At 43.5% G+C, this 13,562-nt stretch overlaps 1 protein-coding gene across 1 annotated transcript in view; it reads right to left on the bottom strand.

The window, feature by feature from the left end:
* The window catches only part of MYO10 (myosin X), a 206,438-nt gene that overhangs the window by 69,283 nt on the left and 123,593 nt on the right, over nucleotides 1-13,562 (bottom strand). Inside the window, exons 10-19 of the mRNA XM_040630534.1 lie at nucleotides 12,337-12,466; nucleotides 11,172-11,290; nucleotides 9,910-10,056; nucleotides 9,658-9,758; nucleotides 9,484-9,550; nucleotides 8,867-8,959; nucleotides 8,376-8,444; nucleotides 8,099-8,181; nucleotides 5,817-5,925; nucleotides 2,991-3,071 (exon numbers count right to left, since the gene is read on the bottom strand). Coding sequence (XP_040486468.1) covers nucleotides 2,991-3,071; nucleotides 5,817-5,925; nucleotides 8,099-8,181; nucleotides 8,376-8,444; nucleotides 8,867-8,959; nucleotides 9,484-9,550; nucleotides 9,658-9,758; nucleotides 9,910-10,056; nucleotides 11,172-11,290; nucleotides 12,337-12,466 — 999 coding nt within the window. The remainder of the gene's footprint in view (nucleotides 1-2,990; nucleotides 3,072-5,816; nucleotides 5,926-8,098; nucleotides 8,182-8,375; nucleotides 8,445-8,866; nucleotides 8,960-9,483; nucleotides 9,551-9,657; nucleotides 9,759-9,909; nucleotides 10,057-11,171; nucleotides 11,291-12,336; nucleotides 12,467-13,562) is intronic.

The following is a 13,562-nucleotide window of genomic DNA, read 5'->3' as shown; positions in this document are numbered from 1 at the left end:
TTCCTTAAAAAAAGTCCACAATTATTATAGCTGAATTGACATAATGTTCTAGCATTTATATTCCCCTTGCTCACACTTGCTTTTCAAAGCAAAACACAAAAATCCCAAATAACGAAAACCCCGTAACATTCCTAACAAAGGATTTCCAGATGCTTTAGGCCCAAGCACTGACTCTGAGCCTCATCCTTGCCAAGGAGGGGAGGCAGCCTGTCCTACAAGCTCAGGGCCCCCTGGGCTGTGTGCTTACACTCGCAAAGCTACCACAGAAGTCTTGGATATGCTCCTAAAAGCACAAAGCAGCTCTTTCGCTTTCTCTAAGGCCACGTTTCCTTAGGCCGCAGACTTTAAAGCCACTCTTTTTATCCCTCTGGTCACAGAATGGTCAAAAATAAACCCTCCAGAACCCACCCAAACCCATGACCCGTGCTCTGAATGACACATAATACGCCTGCATACACGTAAGCTTGAATACGTCCTCTCAAGGTCCCCTGATGAACAAATGACTGGAAAAGGGTATGAGGCAGGGAGAGACCGTCTCATCCCTTCGCACCAGAAATATATACTCCCCATCTATGGGGTGACGGCAGGTAAGATTTTCCCTGTGAAATTTCTAGAAGCACCAATCTGTGGACAAAAGAACACTCATAATAAATTCCAAAGGGGGGTTGTTTACATACATTTCATAGACCATCATCACCAGTAACATCTGATATTTTCAACGGAACCAAATGAATGCTAAGCAAGTCATAATTAACTATTTCCATATTCTAATTAGCATCTTCACACTTCAAATCACACCTACATCTTGGGCCTCAGACAAGTCGGTTCACGTGTTTGTGCCTTTACTTTCTGGTTGCATTTAAAATGGTACCAAGACGTTTTTCCAGAGTCTCCTAGGGCCCATCTCTCGGTGAGCATTAATTAGTGTCTACCACAGGTCAGGTGACAGAAAGACTGGAAGCAGTATGTATGAAAGAATAGGAGGCTGGGCCGGCTCATTTCCTTAAATGCAAAAACCAAAGCCATTAGGCACAGTCAAATCCCAGCCAGAGAAAATAAACATCAAAAAGAGGTAATTTCTCCAATATTCTGCCTGCAGAAGCGTTTTCAAGCAGGGCTAATTTCAAAAGCGAAAGGAAAAATCCCATGTCACCCAAGAAAGAAAACAAATACATGAGGTACTGAGTTTTTGAAATTAAAATTTCTATCCTTATAATAGGGCTGGCGGGGGCAGGTCCTGTTTCATCGGATCTAAGACGCCTGTAAAGTTGCACGGTCAGGGTTACACATCCCTAACACAGGAAAAGGGCTCCCAATTACACTATGGCTCGCCAAAAGCTGTGAAATGCACCCCAATACCCAGGTCCTTACATTTTGGGGAAAAATGGCATGTTTGAAGGATGAAATATGGTATTATTATTATTTTTTGAAGATTTTATTTACTTATTTGAGAGAGAGTGCAAGCATGAGCAAGGGAAAGGGGCGGGAGAGGGAGAAGTAGACTCCCTGCTGAGCAGGGAGCCTGATGTCTTGTGGGGCTGGATCCCAGGACTCTGGGATCATGACCGGAGCTGAAGGTAGATGCTTAACAGACTGAGCCACCCAGGCGCCGCGAAATATGGTATTAACACAGTTGTAAATAGAGGAACAGTACCGGGTTAAACAGCTCCTGTGAGTATTTGTGAAGTCCATTTGTATTGTAAATACTGCCCACTGAGGCGATAAAGTGAAATAAAAACCAGCTGACGTCATGTTTTGGCTGGTAATTTCCTACATTATCTAGGAATATGCATTCCCAAAACTACATATTGTGTATATTGCCATTTTTGTGATAATCTAAGACATCTGAATATAAATTCAAGAAATGGAAAGACGAGCTATGCTTTTAAGCTACTGGAAGAGATGCACAGACCTTCCACGTAGGACCAATCTCAGCTGCTTCACGCCGTACAAACACCACAAATTCCCACCATCGCGGCTCACAGTAAGCTAGCAAACTTAACAGGTTACTCCTGGATAAAGAAAGCATCCGCTTTTGCCTTCCTAGAAGACAGAGTTCAACACTATGGTTCTTAGAAACATTTTTAAACCATCAATGAGGAATCACTAATATTAAAGCCAGAGGCAACTGGTAAACAAGATAAAAAGTAAGACCTAGCATCAGCAAAGTTACCAGAATAAAACACAAGTCTCACGAGAAACCATTCAGGGCAGATTCCGTCTCTCAAGTCTTATGAGAATAGCACTTAGTTTTTCCAAAGAGGGACCAATGACATTTCTGTCTTGCATGGCGGCGGCGGGGTTCTTCTCTTTGGGGGAGGTTACTAAGAGCTGATGCTTCCCAAATGAAGATAATTTCCATTTTTCAACAACATTTTAGGGCAAGGTGCCCATTTAGTCTTGGATTCAGCAACTACATACATTGAATACTAAAGTTTTCTTTGTTTAGATAGCTTCTTCTAACACTTTTTGTTTCTAATCAGGCTAGGAGCATTAGAAAGCTAAACCCACAGAGCCTACCCATGAAAACTGACGATGGCAGCCTTTCAGGATTTTTCAAAACAGGCCTGACCACCTGGTTAGTGTCTTTCAAAGTCAGCATTGCTACTTAGAATTCAGTCTTCAACGTGTTTAACAAGAAAGCAACATGAAAAAAGAAATCAACCACAAAACACACACCGACTATCTCTTCCATAATAGAAGCCTGCCCCAAAATTTCAAACCAAAACCTTAAAAAAACAAAACAAAACAAAACTGTGAAAGCTTCACAATGTTTCCTTTTAAGCTAGATTTCTCTAAAGCTTAATAGCATCCTTCAGAAGCAGACAAATGGGCCCAAGAGACAAAGGGAATTTTTCCATTTAATGTTGGGTTATAATAATGTCATATACGCTTCGAACCATCTATGATGAAAGGACTTTAGAGAAAGTGCCCCAGGAGGTGGTGTCCTTAAAGACCCAGCCTCCGTCTAGCACTGCTGTAAATCTTACCTTCTGCGTGTTTGGCTTGATACAGCGAACAAAGAAAGGATTAGAGGAGCTTAGCGTGGCCATTAAGGAATGCAGTGAGTCCTATTAGAAAGGAAAAAGTATATGTTGATTTAGTCTCTTACTATGCCATTCTTTAGATTTCTCAGCATTCTAGGCATTGATCAGAAACAGGAATAAAAGCCAATATAAATTGTAGGATTAATAAGAGATTTTATTTTTAACGTTCTCGTTCTAATATAAAATAAAGCCAAAAGACAATTTGTAGTTGCTGAAATTATTTCACAGAACGCAAAGCTCATTTGTCACTTCCTTGAAATAGTATCATTAAAGACAAAAACAGAAACATTGTGTTAGCCTAGGGTTACTTTTTTGCTGGTTATTTCCAATGTTTCATACTGAAAACCCGTACTCTCCCCCTTGGAGTTTTTCCTCCTAATTCATTATTTTCATCAAAATGATAGTTTCTCCCAGTATTCCATAATCTCTCAACCCTTACCCCAAATCACCAGGCAGATCAATCTTCTGTAATACTGCTTTCTTTTATTTTTTTAAGATTTTTTGTTGTGGTGGTTGTGAAGAATTTTTAACATTTCCCAAAGCAGACAGAGCGTGTCAGGAGCACTCAAGACCAGCTTCAGCTCCTGGCGAATCTCATTTCATCCGATCCCTGTCTGCATACATACGACACCCACCCCTCATAAGAAAGCAAATCCCAGACAGCGCATTAGGTCATCCCTCAAGATTTCAGTATGTATTATTAAAGGCTGCACACTTTCAAACATGTATGCCACGACCATATCGTCATCCTAAAAAGCTTTAACAGGAATTCCTTAATACCAATATTACAAGAAGTAACAGTCTCAAGTTTCATATTAAATCTTCAAGTGTCTCAAATTTCATAATTTTTAAATGGTCTGTTCTTTGGGGCGTCTGGGTGGCTCAGGTGGTGAAGCGTCCGACTCTTGGTTTCGGCTCAGGTCAGGATCTCAGGGTCCGGAGATCGAGGCCTATCTGAGGCTCTGGGCTCAGGGCATAGTCTGCTTGAGGATTCTCTCCTCTGCCCCTTCCGTGTGCGCGCGCTCTCTCTCTCTCTCTCTCAAATAAACAAATCTTTTTTAAAAAAATGGTCTGTTCTTTGAAATCAGAATGTAAATGAAGTTTTCATATTGCAGTTGATGGGTCTTTAAGTCTCTTTAAAACCACTGGTTTTCCCTCCATTTCTGGCTCTTTTTTCTTCTTACAATCTTGCTGAAGAAACTGGATTGTCTCGGGTACTGTACTGATGAGTTACTTCCGGGCTTCAAAGCTTTAGGATTTCTCTCAGATGACAAAATGGCCTGACACGCATGGCCCTTCCTATCTTCTGGTACCAGTTTAACTACATACAAGGCATCCTGTCAGCTGGCCCCCTCTACCCAGAGTCTTCCAGGGACAGGACTCAAAACTCCTGTCTCAGGACTCCTTTCTCCTGCCTGGTCTGTGACCTGGAAGGCCTGCCCGCTCCCTGCCATTTCCTTGATTCCCAGGGCAATTGAACCCCCAAATATCCACAAAGCCTTCCAAGGCAATTCCAGGCAACGCTGCCCTAGAAAAAGGTAACGTAACGACTTCACTGGAAGACGAAGAGGCTAGGTTTTAGAGTCAGACAGGTTCAGTTCAGTCAGCTTCGGTCCTCAGAGGGACTGAAGGGGTCTCCCTCGCTCTACACCTCAGTTTCCTCCTCTGTAAAATGGGGACCATTGTGCACACTTACAAGATCACAGGGGAAATGAACAAGACAGCGTACGTGAAGTGACCAGCCCAATGACTGGCACATAGTACGTACACAATAAGTGGCAGCTATTTTTATTATAACCTAGCTGGGTCAAACCTGCCCGTCATATCACACAATCCAGCACTGTCGGCAATGCTGCTGTGTCCCTGGCTCATCGCCAGCTGCCCTGTACGACAGACCTCACAGAGAACCCCACCGGAGGCACACCGCTCTGAATAACTAAAGGAAAGACAGACTCTTTGAAGGCAGATTTAGTAAATGTCTATTGACTGATATGCCTCCACGTCTCTTCATAACCGGATCTTTTACTTGGGGGTAAAACAGAACAATTAAGTTTGGAAAAGGGTCTTTGTATGCTCTACACTTTCTAAAACGGCCAAATATTAAAAATGCAAATTAGAATGGTCCTTATTTTCCCTGAATTCTGGATATCTGGACAAGGTAACTGACATTAATCTTACTTAAATATGCGCTGACTTGGTCATTATTCCCAGTTATGATACTTTTTTTTTAAAGATTTTATTTATTTATTTGACAGAGAGAGAGAGCCAGTGAGAGAGGGAACACAAGCAGGGGGAGTGGGAGAGGAAGAAGCAGGCTCCCAGCGGAGCAGGGAGCCCGATGCGGGGCTTGATCCCAGGACCCCGGGATCACGCCCTGAGCCGAAGGCAGACGCTTAACGACTGAGCCACCCAGGCGCCCGGCAGTTATGATACTCTAAACACATCTGGGAAAAATACAAAAATCCAAACATGGAAAGAAATACACTCCATATTCACAAGAGCCCTAAACACGAATCAGAGTGATCTCACACGGCCAAACAGTTCTTCAACTTAGAATAAGTAGCTATTTATTTTTAACAAGACAAAAAAATATTTACGCGTTTTCATCTGACTCAGAAAAAGTGTATTTTATTTTGAAAGCACCGTCTAGGGCCATAAAAGAGAAAAAAACCAAACTCTTCCATGGACCTCACATCCCAACAATTCCTGCTTTCAATTCCTAAAATCACAGCAACCAGGGATTCATGGGAGCCAGCAGTGTAGACTAACCTTGAACTGTGAGCTGACTGTGGGCCTTCGATGTTTGCTTCCACATTTCAAGGTATCCTGGTTATTGCGGCTTGACACGTGTTCAAACAGGTCATAGATGAAGTCGAATCTGTGTGAGCAGAGAGCAGGGGGGCCACGAGGGGCCCAATTATTAGGTGCTGGAGTACTGTAATTATAATGCCTGTTCCCACTGAAAGTGACCCATGGAGTCCAGGAAAAGCTAGGACAGCTTCCAAAGATTTCAAAGCAACCATTGCCAAAGAGCTTTAGGCACAGAAATAAAAAAATTGTGGCCACCTTCTGAGCACTAGACTCTGGCAGAAGAGAAGCGGATTGGGCTGAAAGTGACCAGGGTGACATGCCACTGAGGAGTGCTGTGCTTCCAGAGGGCCACCTAGCTTCCTGCAGCCTTGATGTGCTTGCCTGGAGGAGGGAGATGATTCTGCACATCTCACGGTTTCGCAGATCCACCCCGTTAACAGAGGGAAAGGTACTCAACGGCAGTGACGCGCACTAGGGTTTCAGTCCTGCCCCCATCCCTTCCAAGCTACGGGACTCGGGCAGATGCTGGGCTGAGCCTCATTTTTCACTTGATAAATGAGGGTGATTTTAGAATTTATGATATTGCTAAAAAGTTCTATAAAATTGCCACTACTAATAAAAAGTATGGAAGATGCTTTCTTTCATGGAAGATGCTGGAGCCACGGGCTGTGAAGTGGGGGGCGGGTGGCTTCCCCAAGAGCAGGGAAGGCCGGGACCACATCCGAGCATCCACCCAGCGCCCCCAAGGTGGCACCATCAAGGCTTCCCACCACTTCTCACTTTGCCGCATTCCTTTCTCATTTTTGTTCCAGGGCGCGATTTCGTGCTCACCCTTTGAAGTTCTCTAACTATGCTTCGAGCACTTTGGAGAAGAGCCCGGGTTCCACTAAAATGTCACAGATGTCAAAGGTGAAAGAGAGCAGAGCAGCAACAACGCAAGCCCCTCACAGTTTTGCTGAGAGAAACCTGGACTGGAACAGAAACTTCTTTACTCCAGTCACAAAACCCCTTTTCATGATGGCAAAGGCGACCAGCCAAATGCTACCCTGCTGACCTCCACACCTGTGATCTTTCCACAGCCAAAGGCTTCTATTTAACATCAAGGTCATTTTTAAATGTATCATTTAAAATCTAACAACTAAGAAATTGCTTTGATAGGTAACATGGTATAGTATTTTTAAAACATCGCCACTATTATTTTTTTTAAAGTAAACTCTACCCCCAACGTAGGGCTCCAACTCAGGACCCGAGATCGAGTCACATGCTCTACCGACTGAGCCAGCCAGGGCCCCTGAACACCACCATTTTTATAGATCCAAATCTCCTCTAAAAATAGGAACAGGTGACAGTGCTATAAACGGGGAATCTTCACACTTTCAGCAAAGTTAAAACAAATCTAAATATCTTCCAGTTCCAAGCTCCTAAACTGACATTATAGGTGGCCTTCCTTCACCCCAATTCACAGCTGTCTGTGTGTCCAGGTGGCCACCCACCATTTACACTCCTAAAAGTATTAGGGTTTTTAATAATTGCGCTACCTTCCTTCCTTGGATAATAAAAATTTGTTTCTGTTACAGATTCATGCTGAATCTGAAACAAGTATCGAAAGCTTTACCCCAAGGGTTATCTCCCCCACCCTGCTCTCCCACACAGCCTCCTGCTTTAATACACACAAACAGCTAGACCAACCAACTACTGATGTAATGGTGTGAATTTACAAGTCATGAATGAATAAATGAACGTGTAAGTCTGTCGTCTTAGCTGAGTTAATACTTGTTTATTTTTTCTGACATCCCTTAAACTAGAGACAGATGGGTCCTACAGACCCAAGGCTGAAACCAATTTAACACACAGCTCTAAGCTTGTTGTGAAGAAAGGAGGTCATCCTGGTTAAGATCCTAGGTTCTGGAACCAAGCAGAGCAAATCGAGACTAGCTGTGGGTTCTTGGGCAAGAGACTTCCCTGCTCCAAGAATCAGTCTGTTCATCTGCATACCAGGGTTCATAGTCTCTAACTCGCGGATATGCATGCTGTTCTCACGGTACCTCATTAAACGGAAGTCACTGCTACTCGTATCACCTTCTATATCTCGGTCATGTTATTAATGAAATATTGCCCATGAAAGGAGATAATAAATCAAGTTGCTTCCATATTAATTTTTTCTATATTTGTAAATTAAAAGCATTTGCTCAAACAATAGTTTGCTTGCTAAGGATGTCTTGGGGAGGAGACGGGCATACCGGCTTTCTCTTAGCAAGTTGAGAAGATCATCTCTAAAGGTATCTCTGTTCTTCTCCAAGATGCCCCGGACATCATACTGCACCTGGTTTTTACAAAAAATAAATGAGAAACGGTACAACTGATCAAAAGAATAACTTCAGGTCGTAAGCATCTCCTTTCAAAGCCAGACCCACGAAGAGAAGTCATTTTGATACATTTATGATTGGCTTCGGAAATTACTATTTCTCTAAATACCAACTGGGCAAATCTCACTAAGGATCTCAATTAGGAAGTTACCTCTCCAGCGTAGTGTTTCACTCCAAAATTGTTGACTGCAACTCTCGGCTTCACGTAAAAGTGGTTATTCTAATAAAGAAACAAATGCAAATGCCTAATGTCACTTACTGATTTGCACTGACTTCCCAAGAGAATTAACTACAACAGATGGTGACAACAATTTTGAAAACCCACCACGCATTGGATGTTTAGGTCAGAGCGTGTGACACACTTTATCAAAACCACGTAGGTCTTGTCTGTCACTGCAGAAGTGAGGTTAAATTCTATACTCATCAACTACACGTGGGCACGTCCTGATGAGTAGCCCCAAATCTATCCCTTTAACTTATTTCAACTTAGTTCTAGCAACTGGAGAAGAGAGCTTTGGTTTGAGAAAAAAATTACATGTGGGAAACACAGTGGAGCCAACAGCACTGAAATATCTTATGTGTAATCTTAATCCACAGATCAGCTACTCAGACATAATTAAGAATTGGTAGGTTTTGACATACAGCGTGTTGATTGTGTAACTTCTCCAATAAGGTGCTGTCTGTGGCTTGAGGAAAATGGCTTTCTTCGTTGATAAGGGCTAGGAGACCAAGTTTCTAGAAGAGAGGAAAGAAGTTACATGAATTACAAGTTGAATGCCTCAAAATATTTCAGAGCTCCCTTCCCCCTCTCTCAAGTAAGTGTTACAGGAAAAGGCATAACAATTTCTTGGTTTAAAAAAAAATTCAGAATGACACTATGAAGACGTCCAGTGAATTTAAGTTCCATAGAAACATGGAAAAATGGACCCACCACAATTCTGGGGACAAAACTATAATTGGCCAGTCTACAACTGGTGGTGGCAAAGCTTTCGATGCTGACTTAAAGTCTAAGTGAAGCCAATTCACACACTGTTGATTCTAAAATATGGAGTTCAATGAGACAATAGGTTTGAAGCAGCCAAGTATTTAAATTCAACCTTGCACATTTGTATGTATGTTTCCAAATGGTCCATTGTGTTCTAAACATTCACATCCTTGATGTGCATGTTGGCACAAGCTATTTTGTTCCCATAAATATGAATCAGCCCAGCGGGACTCGGGACACCCTTGGGACTGCTACAATGCTTCAACAATGTTACCTTCTCAATCAGGTCCAAGCATTCACCATTGTCTATCCAGTCAATGTCTTCCCACACCAATCCCTCCCTGTAGCAAGATTTAAAACGGCTAAGTTATAATAAAATAGAGCTTTAAAACTATCTAATTTAGTGACTGATTTAAAAAAAAATTGAAGTGGAATCCTGAGTGCTTACCTGCTATATTCTAGTTGTTCCAGAGAAAAAATATGCTTGTTGAAATATTCCTGAAGTTTCTCATTTGCATAGTTTATATTGAACTGCTCAAAGTGATTAACCTAAATGGGGGGGAACCATTCAACAAGTTATCTTTAGTGCCCTTACATATACAGGTGAAGAAAAGGGGAAAGAAAATCCGGGGAGAAATATATCAATATTTATTTGAAGAGATTAGTTCACGATCAGCCAATAAGGGGAGAGAAAGCATACCTCAAAGTTTTCAAATCCGAAGATGTCAAGAATGCCGATAGATTTAAAGTCGTCTTTGCCTTTGATCCTGCTGTTAATCTTCTTAATCACCCACTCGAAGCAGCGAGCATAAAGTGCCATGGCCAAGGAGTCTCTGCTGTCTTCCGCCTGTGGGACAGGAGACACGGCGACTGTCTCCTGCTGACCATGGACAGCCCAGGCACGGAAGTCCATCCCTGCCCCCCTTGAAGACACACGCACTGAACAGGAGTGACACTTGGGCCCCCAATACCAAGTCAATCAGTACCACCTAGGAACACACAGATGTCTAAAGAAAGGCTGAACTGGAGCTCACTCACTCACTTTACAGTAAGATTCGCTCAGACCTCTTTTAAATATCAGGCTTTCAAACTCAAGCTTTCATGTTGAGTTATAGGAAAAAAGCTAAACCAACACATATATATACAGCTACAAATTTTATCAGGTTTAAGACAACAATTAAGACCTGAGTTTTCTCACAATCACCTTCTCATAATCTACTTATTAAAAGATTTTGATTTATTAGAGAGAGAGCAAGCCGAGAGAGCAAGCATGAGTGGGGTGAGGGGTAGAGGGAGAAGCAGACTCCCCACTGAGCAGGGAGCCCCACGGGGGGGCTCAGTCCCAGGACCCTGGGATCATGACCTGAGCTGAACGCAGATGCTTAACCGACTGAGCCACCCAGGCGCCCCTCATGATCTACTTTCTACACAGAAAAATGTTCTTCATGGCCTGGTTAGCAATTTTACTTATCCAATCAGGAAACTGATATTAGATGGGCTGGCACATATAATTGGCTCAAGGCGGTAGCAGAAGGGAAACTAAGCACTACTACATAATACTAACAATAAATTACCATAGCTCATGTTTATTTGGTACTTAAGTAACTGGCATATATTTATTATTATCCTTACAAGAATCCTATGAATTAGGTATGATCATTATCCCTGTCTTACAGAGGAGGAAACAGACACAATGACTCCCCAAGAACAGAAAGTAGTATGTCAGGACTCGAACTCAGGAAATCTCCATCAGACCCAGTCCTCTTTGAAACGCGGCATCACGACCTCTAAGAAAACGATCAACTTTGTCTCCTCCCTTCAGCAGGGGTATCTTCTTTATTCTGATCAGGAACCAAACTCATTTGAATGGTTTGTGGCAGTGAGTTATTTGAATCAAAGCCATGAATGTGAAAACGCGGGAGTGTCTTTTAAAAACACGCTTTGACGGCAAAGGGCACGTACCTGTTGAACGGTGAGGGGTGTGAGGATCTCCTCCCCCCTGAGGAACATGGATCTCTGCGTCAGAGCGTCGGTGAGCTGTGCGGGGTCCAGCCCAAGTAGCTCGGCAGACCTGCCCAAGGCTGGAAATGAAGAACAAGGCAAAAGTGGATGCACTGAGCCAAGAAGGAACGGGCCGCGGGCCCCCAAATCTAACTCCACACAGTGACATGGCTTCAAGGCGAACTCCACGCGGTGACGCATTAAAGCAGGGAACAGTCCTCAGTCCGTCAGGTGGAATTTACAGAACACACACTCTACTGGTAAGTAGGAGTCTCAGGCTAGGAGCAGAGAACCTGACGCTTGGACCAAGTGGGGTCCTGAGACCCTCAGGCAGCAGCTACCCAAGATCTGCCAGAGTCTTGCAAGGTCGTAACTAGTTGCCGTGATATTAGGATGTCGTTTGCTGTTTCACTCGCATTCCCTTACCACGATCGAGAGGAGTTTTCTGGTGGCTACGTGACACGAGGTGTCTCAACAAACCGAGTGCAGAAGCAGGTAAGAGAATCCAGCTGTCCCCCATGACATCAGCTATCTTCCAAGTTTGCAAAAATGTAAGGCAATGTCACTCTTTTTTTAAAGATGTATTTATTTGAGAGAGAGGGAGCACGAGCAGGGGGAGCGGGAGAGGGAGAGGCAGACTCTCCGCGGAGCAGGGAGCCTGACATAAGGATGCATAAGGAAATGAATTTTTCGTCTTCACAACACATCACCGAGGCACTTTACGGATAAGAAGTCACCGGTGTTGGGGGATAAATAACTCAAGGAGCAGCCTGTGGGCAGCATTTCCGCTTGAGAACGAACGGGCTTCCCCAGGACATTACGTCACCGCGCCCCTGGCCCCTGACATTTGTCTGCGTCTAATCCTGTTGCTCATCTTTCTTTACTGGGTCCGTTTTCCTCTGGTCTTGCTAAGAATGAGAACACAGCCACCATCCCCTGCAGTAATCACCCCTCATACGTTGGACCCTTTCAGAGCTGACAGTTCCCATCAGATACAAAGTTCCGTGGGTCTCTGTCCAGGGTCAGAAAGCTCGTTCTGTAAAAGGCCAGAGAGTAAATATTTTCGGTCTACGCTCCCTATGAGGAAAAACCCAAGGGGGAGGGAGCTAGGGAGGGGGCATCTTACCCGTTTTGAAGGACACTTGGGCCCCACCAGCAGTGATAAATTCTATATTGCCAAGATGTAATACCCCAGCGAGCAGCCTCAGAACCTCCCGAACTTCCTCCCTGCTGAACTGCATCACCTCCATTGCCGTCTGAAAGAAAATCAACATATTTAAGTTTTTGTTGTTTTTCTTCCATATTAAAGAAAACGAAGAACCCATTACTCAGTAAAATTGTTAGGTCTTGTTCTAAAGGCAAGAAAACAAGAAACAGACTCATGACCCCTCACTTTTAGATGATAAGGCTCTCGCACAAAAAAATATGACATTAAGGAAGAAGTGTAGAATGTGGAAAGAGCACCCAGTCGATGACATCAAACGAGATACGGGCCTCATCAGTGCCAGTGACGCCACAGAATTCCCTAAGAGTCACAGTGATGACGCTGATAAATGCTTTTGCTGTAGATACTGAAGCATAATGGGACATTTATTTTCTTGCACATAGTCAGTGGGGAAGGGGAAGGCTTCAAGGGACTGTTCCAGTGTAAATTTCGGGGCCTTTCCCTAATGGCGAAACGCAGCAGGGACCCAAGTCAGAGGAATACAGTTCTCTACTAGGAACTCTGTAGATAGGAGTATCTCTGCTCCTTTTATAATAGAAACTGATGGAATAGATGAATGGATTCAGATCAGTCTTCTCTAGACATTCATCACATCTCTTTTCAATTTCTCCAAAGAGTTCTTAAAGACCTTGTCTTGGCCCCTCCATAGGAAGTGGAAGTTAACATAATGCTGTTTGGGGAAGAATAAAAATAAACAGGCCCCTAGAGGAGAAGAGGTTCGTTCCCAAATACAAGTACCTAAACACCTGAAGCCAGGTATGGTCTGAATCACATCGAAGATCTCATTTTCTATTGTGATTGATTGACGGATTGGTTTCAGAGATGGGCGGGGGGGTAGGGGCAGGGGCGAGCAGGAAAGAGAATCTTTAGCAGGGTCTGTGCTAGGCATGGACACGGGGCTGGATCTCAGGACCCTGAGGTCATGACCTGAGCTGAAATCAAGAGTCGGACGCTTAATGCTTAACCAACCCAGGTGCCCCTGTGTTATGATTTAGAAGCCATATTCTTGTCAAGAGAAAAGCACCCCTTTCCCCCAACCGAGGTATTATTGGTAATACCGATGAAAATGACCTACCAAGAGCATGTGGACGCACAGTGTAATAATCGTTAACAATGACAATCACTTT

This window comes from Ursus maritimus, unplaced genomic scaffold (genome assembly GCF_017311325.1).
Source record: "Ursus maritimus isolate PB19 unplaced genomic scaffold, ASM1731132v1 scaffold_15, whole genome shotgun sequence".
NCBI classification, from domain to species: Eukaryota; Metazoa; Chordata; class Mammalia; order Carnivora; family Ursidae; genus Ursus; species Ursus maritimus.
This window is presented reverse-complemented; position numbering and strand designations above follow the sequence as displayed.